At 38.7% G+C, this 19,200-nt stretch overlaps 2 protein-coding genes across 2 annotated transcripts in view; both read left to right on the top strand.

Moving 5' to 3' along the window:
• Positions 1-6,827, top strand: part of abcc4 (ATP binding cassette subfamily C member 4 (PEL blood group)) — a 53,688-nt gene extending 46,861 nt beyond the window's left edge. Inside the window, exons 27-30 of the mRNA XM_077199617.1 lie at positions 214-386; positions 491-596; positions 1,885-2,019; positions 5,526-6,827. Of these exons, the coding sequence (XP_077055732.1) occupies positions 214-386; positions 491-596; positions 1,885-2,019; positions 5,526-5,615 (504 nt within the window). The 3' untranslated portion in view covers positions 5,616-6,827. The remainder of the gene's footprint in view (positions 1-213; positions 387-490; positions 597-1,884; positions 2,020-5,525) is intronic.
• Positions 6,828-17,254: 10,427 nt separating this feature from the next.
• Positions 17,255-18,368, top strand: sox21a (SRY-box transcription factor 21a). The gene has a single exon (XM_077199997.1). It carries the CDS (start codon positions 17,558-17,560, stop codon positions 18,269-18,271), a length of 714 nt encoding a protein of 237 aa, XP_077056112.1. The 5' UTR covers positions 17,255-17,557; the 3' UTR covers positions 18,272-18,368.
• Positions 18,369-19,200: the final 832 nt, after the last annotated feature.

Here is a 19,200-nt window from a genome sequence, read left to right as displayed (position 1 = left end):
TAATCTCACCACAAATATGACATTTGTGTGATCTCATCACAAAACATTTGTCTATCCGCATGATTGGATCACCCAAGATGGGTCTTTTTATTACGGGCCCATAGATCCATATTCCAGTGTGACCTTTTACCCCAGTAGATTTACATTACGATTATAGATTTAATGCAGTTAATAAGTGATCTCTGACTTATGGCATATGCTGTCTGCTCAAAGGTCCAGCTGAAGGCTGCTGTGGAGGAGTTGCCTAGTAAGCTCGAGACAGAACTGGCTGAGTCCGGATCAAACTTCAGCGTGGGCCAACGACAACTCGTCTGTCTAGCTAGAGCCATTCTGAGGAAGAACCGTATTCTGATCATTGATGAGGCCACTGCAAATGTAGACCCTCGGTGAGTCCTTTACCTGGTTACCTGAGATTGTTGAAGGTCCTTTATAATAAAAATAAAGCCACTTTGAGAGCTATAGCTTTAAATATATGTAATGTGCTCTACAGGACAGATGAGCTGATCCAGAAAACCATCAGGGAAAAGTTCAAGGAATGCACCGTCCTCACCATCGCACACAGACTCAACACTATCATAGACAGTGACCGCATCCTGGTGAGTGCAGAGATGGAGAGCTCTATCAATATGAATTCGATCCATTATGACCTAGAAGAAGAATAAAAGATAAAAAAATTCATAGTTTTATTACAGAAACCAACATTGCAAAGACTATCAAATACACATAATTTCTTTAATTTTTAAAAAAAGATGTCACAATTTACACCAAAAAAAGACCTTTTACAGTAGGATCCATTCTATTCAAACATAAACTGAGGCTTTATATATGATGTTATGCAAACTTATGTATTTTACTTGACTCAAAAATTCTTTTAAGAATATATTTAGTTTCTTTGGCGCTGAATTTTGTTGATAAACATAAACCTTCATGCCAATTGATGAACCGTTACAGCATGAAAAATGTATCATCTTTTATCTGAAAGTGAAAGATAAAATAAATATATTTCATTTGGAAAATATTCCAGATTAATCTAAATGTTGTTTTTAAGAAAATGAATATGTAGGTTTCATAGATTTGGACCGTTTTTGAGCATTTCATGTTGAGAATTCAAAGAAATTTATATCTGTGTTTTTCTGTAATTTATGTTAAATTTGAAATTTCTAAGAATTTCTCAATTGCTTAATTACAAGAATTAAAAAGGAGTAGATGTAGTAATAACACTAACATTCAAAACTGATTTTTTTTGTGTGCATTCACTCAATAATGAGAAGTCATTATTCAGAGGCAGTATGGTTTCAGTTGAAAAATATTAAGTTATGAAAATCATATGCAGATTCTGAATGCCTTATGAGGGTTAAAGAAATAGTGAAAATGAATGAAAAATAATTTCTCACCCTCATATCTTTCTAAACCTGCATGGTTCTTCCATGAAATTCATGTTTTCATCCTGCTTTTTTTCCATACTATGTTTATTTGTACCCAGAAGCCATCAAGCTCAAAAAAGGCAAGAATCATCATGAGAATAGCATTAAATACCACACGTCCTTTTATAGTAATTTAATGTATGCTGCATATTATATGAACAGTTTTAAGTCTTACAAGCATTAAATGCACTTATCACAATAGCATTTTCTTCGTTTTGAGTTGGACATGATGAAAGTAGTCACTTCAACCAATAGACTAACTCATGACTGATCTTTGAGTCCTTTTTATTTGATTCATTAAAAAGAACCATATCATAAGGGTCATTCATTAGTGAATCGGACTACAGTTACCGGATCATAATGTCACAAATCATTGTGTATTCCAGTATTTTTTTAATGAAACCAGTTTTGGAAAAGTAAAGGAACGCATAAAAAACTGAGATTTTTATTTTTCTCTCAGGTTTTGGATGCGGGTCGGATCCACGAGTATGACGCCCCCCACGTTCTCCTACAGAACCAGAACGGGATCTTGTACAAGATGGTGCAGCAGACGGGAAAGGCAGAGGCATCCTCGCTCCTCCAGACCGCCAAACAGGTGAGCAGATCACCGGATGTCCACAGGAGCGCATCGACGTGAAGTCTCCCGTCCATGTCGCCCTGTCCCATCGCCAAATATGTGCCACATGTACCTGTGCCAGAAACCCACAATACGCCGTGTTTCAAAGAGCCCAGGCCTTTGTGCTGTCAGTCAATATTAGTTTCCCCCTCCTCAGCGGCATGTTGTTCTCCCTTCGGATCGGGTTCCTCTCCACCTCGTTCAGCCGGTGAGCTCATTCTCGGGGCCGGCCCCTCTGGAGCTGACCGCCGGGGCTTTCAAGCACACATCTACCTGATATTAGACCACTCCGCCTTTGTGCGCTCTGAATGCCGGCTCAATTGAGAGTATATCTGATAGTGTGGCCAACTGTTTGTCGGCCATGCTTTGTGTTGTTGGGACTTTTCTCGGTGTATCTGCGGGGGGTGTGGGTCGGAACACCAGGTGCTTTTTCTTCTTTTTGTCTTTACGCTCATTGTTAGCCATGGGTGCTTTTAAATACAATGAGAGGTTTTGATTACTGCATAATAATGATATTAAATAAGGGGGGATTTTTACTTCTATTCAGCCTCCTGTGTTCCGTCCCCTGTGTTTAGGAAAGCATTGTCAGGGAAGGTTTGGGAAAAGAGTGACGCCTTTCATCCCTTTCCAGGTCTCATTAAAAGGTCATATACACAGTGCTGGGTAGATTACTTACAAATTGTAGTGAATTGCAGATTGAAAATGGCATGATGAAAATTGTAGTTAGAAATGTAATTGGTTACATTACACATTTTAGGGAATGTATTCTGACTACTTTTAGATTATTTTGGAATAGTGCTGTCAAATCAATTTAATCACGATTAACTGCATCTTAACAAAGTTTTTGTTTACATAATATATGTATGTGTGTGTGTGTGTGTGTATATATATATGTATGTGTGTGTATATATATATTTATATTTATTATATTTGTGTGTGTATATATATATATATATATGTAATAGTATATACACACACACACACACATATTTCTAGGGTGACTTGTACCATTCTTTCCATGGACTTCAAATGAAAAATAGCCTTTGGCTAATTCTGGCACATTTATAGAAATGTTTTATTAATGTGCAATGTCCCTGTTAACTAAACACACAAAAAAATGTGTGTGTTACACACAGATAATATATATATATATATATATATATATTATATATAATATCTATATATATATATATACACACACATGCATTATGTAAACACGAACTTTTATGTTAGATGCAAAAATTTAAATAGGATTTAAATAGGAAAATTTTATTGATACCATATTGATATAAAATTTAAAGAGAGAGAAAATATATTCCACAATATTACATTTCTATAGTTTGTGAAGTGCAGCGGGAACTGCAGGGGGTTTGTGAGCTCATGAAAAGTTAATAATTAAATCAAGTAAATAAATAAAAACAAATCAACATTTTTTCTTGTATTCAAAAATATTAAATGTTTTATTTGTTCACCTGCATGTGACCATTAAACGACATCAGAGAACCGTGAAAATGCGGATGTGTTCAATTATTTACTTTAATATATTAGATGAAACGGGGTGCAACTGACAACAGCATTACTTGTTAATATGCCATGATTTTGTGCATTTTAATGTGGTAGAAAGAAAAAAGCCTTCCAAAGACATAGTGAGTCATTTAACCATGTATTACTGCGTAATAACTCGATTAATAGTTAAAATATGTTCATCAGGGTTTGATCAGATATGCAATAGAGGAAACGCTCCTTAAAGGGTAACTAAACACTAAAACAACTTTTTTTAGTTAATTATCTGTAAGAATGGAGCTTCATAAATGCTGTTCATTGATTCGAGTTCATTTTTTGACATTTGGGTATAAAGTGTTTTAATTTTCAAATATATGGTGTAAAAACGTCTGAGTGCTGCCCTCTCCAGGTTAAACGGAAAGCTCCTGCAGTATGGGTACTCTCTGACGAAGAATACTATCTGACGTCACTCGGTCACGCCCTTGGTGCGAGCTCACCACGCCCTTGGTGCGAGCTCACCACGCCCTTGGTGCGAGCTCACCACGCCCTTGGTGCGAGCTCACCACGCCCTTGGTGCGAGCTCACCACGCCCTTGGTGCGAGCTCACCACGCCCTTGGTGCGAGCTCATCACGCCCTTGGTGCGAGCTCACCACGCCCTTGGTGCGAGCTCACCACGCCCTTGGTGCGAGCTCACCACGCCCTTGGTGCGAGCTCACCACGCCCTTGGTGCGAGCTCACCATGCCCTTGGTGCGAGCTCAACACGCCCTTGGTGCGAGCTCACCACGCCCTTGGTGCGAGCTCATCACGCCCTTGGTGCGAGCTCACCACGCCCTTGGTGCGAGCTCATCACGCCCTTGGTGCGAGCTCACCACGCCCTTGGTGCGAGCTCACCACGCCTTGGTGCGAGCTCAACACGCCCTTGTAGTGAGTCAGGAGTTGGAATTACAAGTATTGAAAACGATCAGGATAGATACTGTATATATTAGCATCTAGTTAGCATAGCATTTATATAGTTATTTAGATTATTTTGTGTAGCCTAGGTAGTTAATCTCGCCTATTGCTCCAGTGTGCAACCTGCATTTTACGTGGTGGGATTGCTTCTCCAACGCAATGGAGGCGGAAATGGGCTTCTCCACACAGCTCGTGCTGCCAAACGCTGCTCTTCATACCTCTTCCTGCATGAACTCCACCACTGCAGCGGCGTCATGATGTGAGTGAGCATATGTTTTTAATCACAATGTATGTTCCTTCTTATTAGGCTAAAGTTAATCCTCTGGTGTCGACAAACGCGCCGGCGCGATTTGCTGATTATTTTTTTCACATAGCAGCAAAATATAATGAACGTAATAATAATCCTGGAAAAATTACCTCAAAATGACTGAATATAAGAATAATCGGATGCCGATCGCGATGCGGGAGTCAAGACCGCAGTTTGAGCTGGTGTCCACAGACAATTCACCCTCCTCCACTTCAGGTGAAGGTGGGGGAGAAAAGTTCTCGACTTCAATGACCGCTCTGTTGCAAAGCTACTTGCGTCACTCCATTTTAGCTAGTTTGACAGCAGCTGTCACTGCGGGTCTCAGGTGCATGCCCAGACTTGCCCTCGGTTCGTCCCCTCTATCTCCGCTGGGGTCTTCCCACTTTTCGGGCATTTTTCAAATATTGCCAGTGGGTGGAGTCAGGCTTTGACCAGGGGTTTAGTTACCCTTTAAATGTGAAATGATGTCTGTAAATTCAGTGTTCAAGTGCTGTTGCCTCTGTACTAGTGGCTTGTGTGTGCAATTCAAAAAGATAAAAAAAGATCTGGGGAGAATCAATAAAAATGTAACTGGATTATATTCCGTTTTAAAATGCTCTTAATCGGAATACGATTTTTGTAATCTGATAATGTAATCCAGATTACATGTAATCGGTTACCACCCTGCACTGCATATACTGTATGTCACACTAACCATGTTCTGTCTCTCTTTTGGTTTACAGGCTTACATGAACCGCAGTCCGGCCCACCAGCTCAACGGTTTCGCCACCACTGGAGATGGCAGCTTGGTTATCTTCGAGACTGCCCTATAACAGCCTGGAAAGTGGATGATGTACACGGGGCACAGCTATCCCAGCATCCTCAGCTTCTGCGGAAGGCGACAGCCACAAGTTCTGCCTCCCTCGACCAAGACACCAGGCTGAGCGGAGCGGGAGACGCGTACACACGCCAACATCTCCAGAGAGGACAGGCTGCAGTCACACGAAAGGAAGCACCAATTCAACTCTATACCAGCGGTCTGATTTCTCCAGTATGACAGCACTAGGTTGTACACTGTATATTATGATTATGAATATGTGCCTTAATGTGTAAGTATAGTACAGGACTGCTATGGGCCAAAGAGATTTCTTGCCTTTGCTCAAATGAGACACTATGCTATGATCTAGACTAGTTTAGTTTTACCGGTGCCTTTATACTCCGTGATCCTTAAAAAGCCGCTTATTCTGGCAAAACGATAAGGCCTTCTGAACATTAAGACAACTCTGTGCTGAGAGGGCTCTTAAAAGGATTCAAGTTTAAAAACGGCATCTTTTTTTTATTATTATTTTATCATTTGCCTTAATCAAAAACAATAAACACTTTGTAGAGACAGCTTTAGAGATAAACGTATTTGCTGGAAAACAATCTTTCTGAAAATGTGTTGTTTTTTCATAGAATATAAAGACAGTTCTTGTGCACTACGAAAAAGACTGAACTGTTATGTTTTTTTTAATAAACCCCCTTAAATGCAATGCTGTCCCTGAATCTTTGGAACTTTTAAAAAAATCAATAATTTTATTTTTATACTTTTTTTTTTTGTGTGAATTTGGAACTGTAAGAATGAAAGGGATGTTGAGTGACTGCGACGCACAAACACCAGTGTAATTTAATGGCAGTTATTCCTTTGCTGCTGTTTTTTTTTTCTTACGTTTTTGTCATTTAATGCTTTCGTTTGTGTTTTCTTTCATCGAGAGGTAAAGAGAGAGAAAGTTGCAGTACCAGCCAAAAGGATTTTTGTGGAATCCAGTTTAGCCCAAAAGCTTTATTTAAATTAAACCACTGATTTCAGTGTTTTTAACTTCTTGGTTATTCTTGTTTGTCAAATACCATCTGTGACTGTGTTCCGTTCAAACTGACAACATGGTTTCTGCTTGTTAAAGAATCAGTGTTTGCAGTTCAAAAGTTGCAGTTATGTTCAAATTTGTGTTTGAAATTGTCATATCAGATTCTTGTATTTGAATTAAACCACTTAGTATCACACAAAACATGTTTTTGCATTCATTCTGCAATCATTTTCTTAAATTGGTGTTTGTGTTTTGATTGGTATTTTTATTTTATTTTGTTGTATCAGGAGCTAACAGGGGTCATGCTAACCAGATATAAACAGTCAGCTTGAATTGCGCTGCTAGTATGAATTCAGCTTTTTAGGGAATAGATTACAGAATGTAGTCCATTACTGAATACAAATTACACTATAAAAATTGTAGTTAGTAATGTAAGCTTAATCTATTACATTACACATTTAATTGCAATGATCAATGTACTGATACTCCATTCAAACATGATATAATTGTAATTTATGCGTTCTTGGCTGAGCCGAGCAGCTGTTGACTGAAGAAGCCTCATAGTAATATAATCTGGACTGTAAAAAGTGATCAGTTGACTTCACTTTAAAAAAGTGAGGAAACCCGTTGCCTCCAAATTAAGAAAATAAACCATGCGTAATTGAAAAAATTAAGTTACGTGGAATTGTCAAGTTCACGTAACTTATTTTTTCAATTACGCATGGGTTTCCTCACTTTTTTAAGTTAACCAACCGTTGCCCTCAAATTTGTAAAGTCAACTGATCACTTTTTAAAGTACTACTGTAAACTACTTTTTGAGGCTTTAAGATTACTTTGGAACTAACTTGTTTATAACATTGGTTTGAATAGTATGATCTTGGACCATATTCATCAAAAAATACAAAGAGAAAGAAAAGATAATAATTATAGTGGCTGGTCTGTTCAATCTGATTATGCAATCCAGATTGCATATAATTAGTTACTACCTATAGAACTGGTCAGGGACTTGATTATTTGCATTCATTTTTACTGCATTTTTTTATTAATCACACTAGAATGACAACACTAATAATGATCATACTGCATAGAGTTATTCTAACCCTCATTTCCATATGGGTTGATTACAACTGGGAATCCCCCTGTATTCCAATAACTCAGAGAAGAAAAACGTTGTCACTTTACATCCCGCCCCATAATGTCTTTAAGATTTGGTGCCGGAGGTGACAGCAGGTATTTGTTTACAGTCTGTCATCCGTGTCTCATGGTGTTTTGAGACTAAGTTATGTTAGGGCATAAAGGAATAAACCTGAAGGCAAAATCCTGGATTGACTGAGAACAAGAGGCAATGTGTTAGGCAAGCAGGCATCGAATCACAGCCTCTTGTCCCCGACATTTGTGGCTTTGTCTGTAATCGTAACCATCCTCTCTGGAGAGTAAGCGATACTGTAGGCCTTTCTCCTCCTGGATGGACAAACAAAAGTGTGGGATCTTTGCAGTAGACGATCCTATTGTGTTCAGTTCAAAGGTGTGCACAAGAAGGAATGTGCGCTTACCTTTCCATTGAAACAGCACTTTCAATACACTCTGGTAATGCGCAAAAATTGAGAGAAGATATGAAAGGATAGCCAGATCTATTATAATGGGAGACATGTGGTATGCTTCCCTTACAGCGATGATCTCATGGCAAAGCTGAGCACACGCACACACACACACACTCTTAAACATGTTGATAAGTAGGCCAGAGTTATACTTTAATTCTGTGCATTTATCTCGTAATTCAGAAGCCTGTCCTTGGTATTCATCATTTGAAGTGGAATTTGCAATACCTTATTAAGATTCTTAAATTATTTGACATGCACTATTAATCAAAATGATTTTGCAGGATGAATGTTGTGTTTAAGCTTTGGAATGATACCTAATTTATGATAATTACTATTAAAAAAGGCAATAAACAACCCGCCAAGTGTCCTACTATACCAGGACAGCTATAGGTATAGGAAGAAAGCACAAACACTTTAAAATATGTATTGTTTAAAATGAAGACAAAAAACTATTTGGACCCTTAATAGTTGTCTAATATTAGTGGAACATGTCCATGGTTCAAAGGACTGAAAGTTCCTCCATCATTCACTCACTCACTTTCTATATTTTGAAGAACGTTTGGATTAAAAAAAACCCATTGACTATTTGTAAAATACGTTCAAAATAAGTATTTTTGAAAACTATTTCTTTAATTTGAAGATCTACATCTGTGGTTACTCTGTTAGGATACCGGTGTAAAATTGAGAAGAACAGACTTCATACAGCCACTAAAAATCACCTTGACAAATCTTTTTTTCTTTCCTTTTTTTATGGAATATTGCAGTATTTATTATGAATGATTTATCCATACATATCATAACTTTCCCTCCCTACGACATCTCTTCTCTTCATTTCTCTTCTCTGATGATGTGTTTGATGCGTGAGGGCGGGGCAACCTGTCACTCACATAAGATTGATTGACCAATAGCAAACCACAACCATCCAATCAATTCCTGATGGACAAAATCAAGTCCCGCCCTACATTTGTTCTTGTTCGAGAAGCCGTTTCACTCAGATATACTTCACACATGGGAAGAAAAGACTATCGCAACCTTCGTTTCATGACGACTTCAAATAAACTGGACAAGTGGCTCAGAAAAGTTTGTTTTTGCAGACAATGCTTGATTGATTCTATATTCTAATGTGAAGACATAAAGACATTGTAGGTGTGGCTTACGTTTCCCAGTACTTTCAGGAGTAGTTTATCATGTTGTTTTGTTTTATATGTGCCATTTCCTTATGAACAGAACAAAAGAACTAAAGTTAATTCTTCTAAACAAAACACTTTCTGACAGAAATTGCTTTTCTGGAGCAAATTGCTTAAAGGAGCTGGGAGAGAAGCATTTGTTACGCTACCACCTCCATTCTGTGTCTTATAGCACGGTCTTAATATCAGTTGCAAAGCTGCACAATGGGCTGATGAAGGTTAGAAATCAGTGTGACATGGAAAGCAGCTGTTCGCCTCTCCTTTGGACCGCAGTAGATTGATAACCGATTACACTCGACACGCTTAAATGATTTTCCCAGTTCAAACCAAATGAAGTTCTTCTGACAGCATCTGGGATTTTCTGTCGTTTACCTCTGAAAATAGTTTCGACTCATCCCTCAAGATTGTAAAAACAAGCCGAAATTGCATTTACAGTAATGCTTTTACAATAGATGTCAGAGGGGCAAGTTAAAATACAATATGTCGACTGTAAAGAATTGAACATATTGCAAGAGATTCATGTGAAATTCAGCTTGTGAATCTTGTCGGTGTTTTCGGCTCCTGTCATAATGGCAGCTTTTTCATAAACACATTAACACAAACACAGGAATTATGTCAGCAATGTGCAAGTTTACTCTCTTTACTCGCCTTTGAAAATACAATTCAGAAAAAACTCTTAACATGCATTTTTGTACATCAGTATTCGCGCTTGAAAAATGAAACTCTTCCATTGTGTGTGTATTAATGTTGAACAGAACTTAGAAATGGGAATTTTCTTTTAAAAAGAAGCTAAACATCATACATACAGTATAGAGAGATTGTGATTTACAGTAATGACAAGTTAGATTTATTTTGGAAAATATGGAAATCACTTGGGAACATGATCAACTTATGTTATGTTTCGTATTTCCCTTTTTATTTGATTGATTTTGTTATTTATTTCAGTTGGGTTTTTTTTTTACACTTCACTATACCCTTCTAGTATTTTACATATCAGGGATAATTATCTTTTACATCTCTACATTATACATTCTTTTGTTTCCACTTTATTTATTTAAATATTCCATGCTGTTGTTTCCCTTTTTAGACCTCACGTTTGTTTAAGTGCATGCCTTATCAGAAAACTGTTTATTTCCCCTGACAACTAAAAAGAGTTATTATGTATATTTAAGGGCTTAAATTATGTAATTACAAAGCAAATTATAAAAGAGTTTGTCACCAATTGTATAAACTTAACCTCCAAATTTTTTTTTCAAGGTTTCATAGTCCCATTAACAAAGAACTTCAACAACAACTCAAACCGTTCTCATGCACGTGATGGTCGAGCATGTCTGATGACTTTTTGAGAGAATAAACGTTGGCTTTTCTCTCCAATCCTCTCCATTCATCCCGTGTTTTCTTTGGACCCAAATCCCTGTCTTAAAGTCCGGCTGTCATGGTGATAGATGGGGATTCTTCCCCTTTCTGTCCTTTTGTTCACGGGTCCGAACTCTCAGCAGTTTCTGTTTCGAACAAAACCTTCAAATGACTCTGAGTGAATGTGATTAGGTTGAAGGACCTCAGACAAATTGAGTGGACAAAAACACTGGTCATTGTCCTGCCATTTGCTTCCATTGTTAGCATTCTCCACAGTGAAACCCTTCAGAACATTAGCCACACAGTGTGGCCATCCTTCACTCTCACTGGAGCTGTCCTTTTATCTCCTTTCACATTCACTGGATTCATTACGGCCTACAAAGGACAGCCAACAAAACAGCTTGTGATGTCAGCTGGATTCTGGGTTCGTCATGGGAGGGCTGTGTGCTCGACGCTGGCGCGGGTGAAAAGACTCAGGACCCCTGTAATGGCGGGCCGAAAGCACGTCAAGCACTGGGTGGCCGTACGTTGTGGTGGATACTGCCTGTCATCGATGCTGAAGGACACTGTATGTTCTAGACATTTCAAGTGGAATTCGTTCAAATGATCCAACTATCTCATGCACGGTGTGATTCGTTGCTTTTTTAAGGTTTCATGATTTGTTATTGAACCTGGCGGTTGTGTGCCATTCAGAATTGAGAATTTCAATTCCCTTCCTGACGTGGCGCAGAGTTGCAATATGAATTTGATTATAAGCAGTGTTAGGGAAAGTTACTTTTAAAAGTAATGAGTTACAATATAATGTTACTTTCTATAAAAGTAACTAATTGCATTACTTTGTTACTTTTTATGGAAAATAATGTGATATGTTACTTTTCAGAATCAGAATCAGAATCAGAAAGAGCTTTATTGCCAAGTGTGCTTGCACACACAAGGAATTTGTTTTGGTACTGAGGCTTCCAGTCGACATATACAAATACAACATGAAACATAATACTACAAATTATAAGAATAAAAAATAAAAATATAAATATATGAGAATAAAACTATCACAGTTGGTGTTTTGAATATTATAAATAAATAAATCTACATATAAGTATCACCTGAGTTGTGGGATATTGCACTAAACAGTGGGAGTATTGCACTTACAGGCATATGCCTTGGGAGGAGTGTTAACTGTTCAGGAGGGAAATGGCCTGTGGGAAGAAACTGTTCCTGTGCCGAGATGTTCTTGTGGCCAGTGATCTGAGTCTCCGTCTTGACGGTAACAGTTCAAACAGGTGGTGTCCAGGGTGAGTGGAGTCTGTGATGATTTTACCTGCTCTCTTCCTCACTCTGGAAGAGTACAGGTCCTGGAGGTTTGGCAGGGGGGCACCAATAATCCTCTCCGCAGTCCGGACTGTCCGTTGTAGTCTCCTGATGTCTGATTTGGTAGCTGAACCAAACCAGACAGTGATGGAAGCGCACAAGACAGACTCAATGACGGCTGAGTAGAACTGAATCAGCAGATCCTGTGGCAGGTTGAACTTCCTCAGCTGGCGAAGGAAGTACAGTCTCTGCTGGGCCTTTTTCACAGTGGAGTCAATGTGATTGTCCCACTTCAGGTCCTGAGAGATGATAGTGCCCAGGAACCTGAATGACTCCACTGCTTCCACAGTGCTGTTCATGATGGTGAGTGGGGGGAGTGCTGAACTGTTCCTCCTGAAGTCCACGATCATCTCCACTGTTTTGAGCGTGTTCAGCTCAAGGTTGTTATAACTGCACCAGGCAGCCAGCTGTTCAACCTCCAGTCTGTAAGCAGACTCGTCACCGTTTCGGATGAGACCGATGACAGTGGTGTCGTCTGCAAATTTCAGGAGCTTGACAGTGGGGTCTTTAGAAGTGCAGTCATTAGTGTACAGGGAGAAGAGCAGTGGGGAGAGAACGCACCCTTGGGGAGCACCAGTGCTGATTGTGAGTGTCTTGGATGTGTGTTTCCCCAGTCTCACTCGCTGCTGCCGGTCCGTCAGGAAGCTGGTGATCCACTGACAGATCGAGGATGGTATGGAGAGCTGGGTCAGTTTGGCTGTGAGAAGACCAGGCATGATGGTATTGAAGGCCGAACTGAAGTCCACAAAGAGGATCCTTGCATAAGTCCCTGGTCTGTCGAGATGTTGCAGGATATAATGCAGTCCCATGTTGACTGCATCATCCACAGACCTATTTGCTCTGTAAGCAAACTGAAAGGGATCCAGCAGGGGTCCAGTGATGTCCTTCAGGTGGGCCAACACCAGTCTTTCAAACGACTTCATGACCACAGACGTGAGAGCGACAGGTCTGTAGTCATTAAGTCCAGTGATTTTGGGTTTTTTGGGGACAGGAATGATAGTGGAGCGTTTGAAGCAGCAGGGAACTTCACACTGCTCCAATGATCTGTTGAAGATCTGCGTGAAGACCGGGGCCAGTTGGTCAGCGCAGGCTTTTAAACAAGCAGATGAGATGCCGTCTGGGCCTGAGGCTTTCCTAGTCTTCTGTTTTTTGAAGACTCGGCTCACGTCCTCCACACAGACCTTAAGCTCAGGTTGGATGGCAGGAGGGGGGAGTGATAATTGGAGAACAGGAGGTGATGCTGAATGTGTGAAGTGCAGATCAGACCGGGTGTGTGGTGTGAATGAGGGCTTTTCAAACCGACAGTAAAATGAATTTAAATCGTCAGCCAGGTGTTGATTGTCCACAGATCGAGGGGATGGTGACTTGTAGTTGGTAATGTTCCTCAGGCCATTCCAGACTGATGATGGGTCGTTGGATGAAAACTGGTTTTTCAGTTTATCAGAGTAGTTCCTTTTAGCAACTCTGATCTCCTTTGTCAATCTGTTTCTGGCCTGGTTATACAAGATTTTATCCCCACTTCTGTAAGCATCCTCTTTGGCATGACGAAGGTGTTTGAGTTTCCCAGTAAACCATGGTTTATCATTAGTGAATGATAAGAATGTCCTGGTAGGAATGCATGTATCCTCACAGAAACTTATATATGATGTTACAGTATCTGTGAGCTCATCCAGATCATTGGTAGCAGCTTCAAAAACAGTCCAATCAGTGCAATCAAAGCAGGCCTGTAGATCCTGCTCTGCTTCATTAGTCCATCTTTTTACAGTCCTTATTCCAGGTTTAGCTGATTTCAGTTTCTGCCTGTAGGTCGGTATGAGATGAACCAAACAGTGATCAGAGAGCCCCAAAGCTGCCCGTGGGACGGAGTGATATGCATTTCTTATTGTGGTGTAACAGTGGTCCAGTATATTACTGTCTCTGGTGGGACATAACAGTATAACAGTTATACATAACAGTACTGTAATAACAGTATATTACTGTTTCTGGGCTCGGTGTATGTTTGTTTTAAAAAAAACAAAAAAAATCCTATTTTTGGCTAATGTAAAGGCCCTTTCACACCAAAAGTGAAATGATTAAGCCTCAGGGTGAAGTAAATGCAAATTCACGCCTGTACATTCGAGGGCGCAGCTCAAAACCTTTCAGCTGTGCTGGATTGCGGAAGAATAGGACGCAAGAGAAGAAAGTTCAACACTCTAACTTAAGCAATAAAAACAAAAAAATGTGTTATTTAACTAAAGTCATTTTTGCTTATGTGGTTGAATTAGATCCTTGAAGTTCAGCAGAAAAGACATTGGTTAATAAAGTGAGATGTAATACATCAAGTATATTTTTATTATCTAACATATTTAATTATTGCAGGTTTATGTAAAATTATGAGCTTGCATTTCACAATACTTATTTGTTTTGAGGAATTGTGAATCGGTTTTTGAACTGCAATATGCATCATGTTCACACAGCGCACACAACGCCTCTGCACTTACTCACGATTTCTCTCAATAAGAGTACAGGAGAGCTGTCAGTGAATAAATTGGAAAACAACCAAGACAGCAATATAGCATCGACCCAGATCCGGCCCACTTCTGGGCGTGTGGAATCCATGTGTACCAGATGTGGGCCAGATCTGGGCCGACACTATGTTTGCTTTCTGGGAAAGTAACTTGCGGTACTCATCTAAAAAAGTAACTCAGATATTTTGTTGTTAATTGAAAAGTAATGCATTACTTTACTCATTACTTTAAAAAAGTAACCAGATTAAGTAACTCACGTTACCCCCAACACTGAATATAAGGAAGAATCACAATGAATTAAACTGAAATTCAAAGAAATGTATGTTATTTTTAACTAGAAGAGCAAAGAAGAGCAAACGCATATTGAATAAAGGCTTCACAAAACCTTGTTTGAACGTTTTGTAAAGATAGCCAATAGCCTCGTGGGCAACTCACCGACATATACTGTAGCGGAGCTGTGTCTCTGGTGACCCGAGTTTGATTCTCAGCTCGAGGTCCTTTCACGATCAAGTTCCCCGCTCTCCACCCATGCTTTCATATCTGATCTCTAACTGTCCTATCCAATAAAGCCGTAATACAGTCAAAATATAACTTTAAAAAAAGGCCTTATGGACTGAGAGAATGATTATATTCCCATGAATGCATTGAATTTCTTCTAAATACTATTCAGCAAATTCCTATTCCTGTCATAAAATTTCAAATTCCAATACAGTTTCCTGTGGGTTGTTGCCAATTCATTTCAAATTTACACTTATGGATTTTCCCAAACCTGAGCACCACACACATTTTCTTCAGGAAATGTGAATATATAGTTCATCAATATTGTAATTTCTTCAGTCTGGTTAAACTTCATCTGCACAGTTATATAAGTGATTCTTTCTGCAGCACATTCATGTTCTTTAGAACACAAATGTTTAGAGTGCTTTGGTGGTTCTGTCAAAGCACTGTGGAGATGAAGAACTGAAGGCAGGGCAAAGCTGGACATACAATAGCTCTTCTTCTAGCTGAGAATTAAAGGATTTCTCCTTTTAACACATTGTTCTTTTCTTCCGCTCTCTCCAAAGGACCTTCTTTTCCTTTCTGCTAAATAAGCTTCTCTTTGAGAGATAACCGAGAGCACTCATGCAGTTCCAAGATGCGTTCCGAGATGTTTTCAGGAGAAGAAAAGGAGGCTAAACACAGAGCCGGTTTTAAGAGTCATTTGTTCCTTTAATTACCCCGGAGCATATTGTTCTGGTGTGGTCCTGACTCATGACAGACACCTCCTAGTTCTCAGGGTATGATCGCTCCAATTACAAAAGGATCTTATCACTTCCTGTTGATGGAAACATGGTTTGATTTCTAGTTCATTTGTGTATGCAATAATGAAATACAATGAAAACACATTGCCTAGTGTCAATGTTTATTGCGTTACAGTGAAAAAAGAGATTGCATGGCCATGCTATGGAATGCATACATGTAGGCTACAATAAACATTTTCAACAGTAGTATTCTACATTGTCACATGACCTCATCACGTTGCATGTAAATGCCATCCAGTTATTATTTAATATACTTTTTTAAGAAGCACAATTAATCTGTTATGCTTTATGCTGCCAATTGTAATTTGGTTTTGAGTAGTTTATATTACAAGGATGTGAGGTGGATAAATTGTCTCCAAATAGTACATCCATGGTTACAAGAAGATTATGAAGATTTAAGCGTATAGCCTACAAAGAGACACCATTAAGAGAAACGACGGCATTGTGTCGAATTTCCAAGCTTGACTTAATAATAAGCACTTCCCTTCTCTAGATACCCTCTAATATTGAAAGCCATTCAACAAAATGCATCATAATCACATAGTGATGGAAAAACACATATGACCTGCAGTTATGAACACAATGTTAACTGAACTTCAATGGGTGTCTTTTAATGACACAGTATCTGTGATGAAATAGCAGCCTATTGGTTAAGCACTGAGTTGACAAAACAAGGTGACAACTGAGTATTTATGTATTCATTCATTTAGCCTTGGAGAGCTAATTTATATATTCGTATTAAATATGTCAAAAAATAAGGCCCATGAAGTTAACTGATAAAAATAAAATATAAGGTACACGCTGTAAAAAAAATATTTTCATGATTTGCTATCACAAAAATTTTTCTTTGGTCAAATTAGCTTAGATTATTAAACCTATCTCCTTTATTGAATTATATAGTAACTCAATATTTTTTATTTCAATTAACTTAACTTTGAAACAACCAGGTTAGGCCTACTTACTCTTTTAAGTTAAACCAACAATGTTTTTCTAATGTGTAGTGTAGTTTTGATTTGTATAACATCTTTGCTTACTACTTTCTACAATTTATATTATTTAAGTTTTGATTACTAATACTATTTTAACAGCTGTTTAATGCAATTTAACATTTTGAATAAACATTGAACTAATTATCTGTTAAAGATTTAATAATGTAATATTGTCATCGGAGTGCTACCAGTGGAAGTAAACTGCTCCACACACACAGTGCTGATAGATTTCACAGGACACACACGCAGTGACGTCATTTATCTCAGGACGAAGTGACACGCCCACTTCATTCAAAACTCAGCGCAGGCGGTACAAATCTAAGCATTGTGTGATGCGCTTTCAGCCCAGGTCACTTCTGAGACTCACCGTGCGTCCATGGATAACAACTACAACTATTGCCACTTGTTTGAAGAGATATATAGCCCTATCTGATGGCATTTTTGTAAGTCAATGATACTTGACAAATAGTAAAACTTATTTCTAGGCGGAGACTCAGATTTTGGTGCCATGTTACAAAAGGTAACATAGCCAGGTCTGACTGAACTGTGCGTGAAAGGAACTTTGGGCTGCTTTCCGCTGGACTGAATTTAAAAAGGAGCACCAGAGGAAACTGTTTCAGAAATGGCAAAGCCTATGGACCATGTGAAGCGTCCTATGAACGCTTTTATGGTGTGGTCGAGAGCTCAGAGGCGCAAGATGGCACTGGACAACCCGAAGATGCACAACTCTGAGATCAGCAAACGCCTCGGAGGCGAATGGAAGCTCTTGTCAGACTCTGAAAAAAGACCTTTTATCGACGAGGCCAAACGCTTGAGAGCCGTCCACATGAAAGAACACCCGGATTACAAATACAGACCGCGGCGAAAGCCCAAAACCTTGGTCAAAAAAGATAGGTATCATTTTAATGTGACGTATAATCTGGGTGACAGTGACCCGTTGAAAAGTGCGCGGTTACCCGGTGACGCGCTCACGGACTCGCTGAGCGCGGATAAAACGTCTGCTGCTACTCGGGTGTTTTTGAGTCACCACCACCTGTCCGCCAGCCCCTATCAGTTTCTTGACCTGAACTCCAAATTTTCGGAATTACCCCCTGCTCCTTTCCCACATTACTCTTTGCTCGGGTATCCCGGTGGAGTCTCCGCGTTCCCCGGTATGGGGGTTCTGGCCGGTGCGCCACACGCTCACCCGTCTCCGGGGAACCCGGGCCACATGATGCCCTATAACTGCCTGGGCTGGCCTGGTTCTGGACCTGCTGTTCCTTCTTCTTACGTGCTTTTACCAGGAATGACCAAAGCTCAGCACGAACATTACCTGACATACGCCGCGACGATATGATTGGATGTTATTGTGATATATGTTCACGTGCACTTGTTTAATATTTTTTTGCATTTTTAAAAAATAAATAAATTTGTAAAATATTATTTGTGCAAAAGGAGTTCGATTTTAATCTTTTTTTCCCCCGGAAACACTTTATGTGCAACTAAACCAAACTAACCCTAGCCCTGTTTATATAGTAACATGTTGTTAATTAATATCACTCAGTACTTAAATGTATAGTTACACTGTAACAAGGACACACCTTAAAATAAAGTGTAACCTTTTTTCGTATTTTATGAAATTCACGATTTAAAAAAAATGCAGCTGATATGGTTACCAGAACTTTGCTAATGTAAAATATATATATATATATATATATATATATATATATATATATATATATATATATATATATATATATATATATATATATATATACACATAGGCCTATATATATATATATGATGTTACGAGCATTATGGGCATGTTGGTGGCTATATTTTACAGTTAACTGTATATGTCATTAAAAACATAATGTTAATACAACAGCCAAATATAGAACTATTACAATCTGTTAAAATGTGCTGATAATAACAAAGACCAAAGTTTTACTCACACAAGCACACTACATGATTAAATAATGTTATCAACATTAACTAATCAACATAAAACACTCAAATTTAGCCTATATAACTGATAACATTACAAATAAATGTTAAATAGGCTATTTACATTAAATGGTTCACAGAACGAATTTTGGGAATACCTATTGGCATAAATTGTGAGACCATTCATACATTAAACTTTCATACATTAAAAAAAGCATTTAACATTTTTAACTATATTGTAGTTTGGCAGTAGGCTATGCATTATGTGTGTAGTTTTCTTCACATATTTTAAAGTACATCATACTTTTGCAATACATGTATATTGTCTTGTAAAATGTT

The sequence above is a fragment of the Siphateles boraxobius genome, unplaced genomic scaffold (assembly GCF_051911475.1).
Source record: "Siphateles boraxobius isolate OS27281-9 unplaced genomic scaffold, OSU_SipBor_1 41, whole genome shotgun sequence".
Taxonomy (NCBI): domain Eukaryota; kingdom Metazoa; phylum Chordata; class Actinopteri; order Cypriniformes; family Leuciscidae; genus Siphateles; species Siphateles boraxobius.
Note: the sequence above shows the minus strand (reverse complement) of the source record. Positions and strands in the feature narration are given on the sequence as shown.

Coding starts and splice junctions, on each gene's coding strand:
- sox21a (XM_077199997.1), top strand. CDS start 17,558: ATGGCAAAGCCTATGGACCATGTGAAGCGTCCTATGAACGCTTTTATG.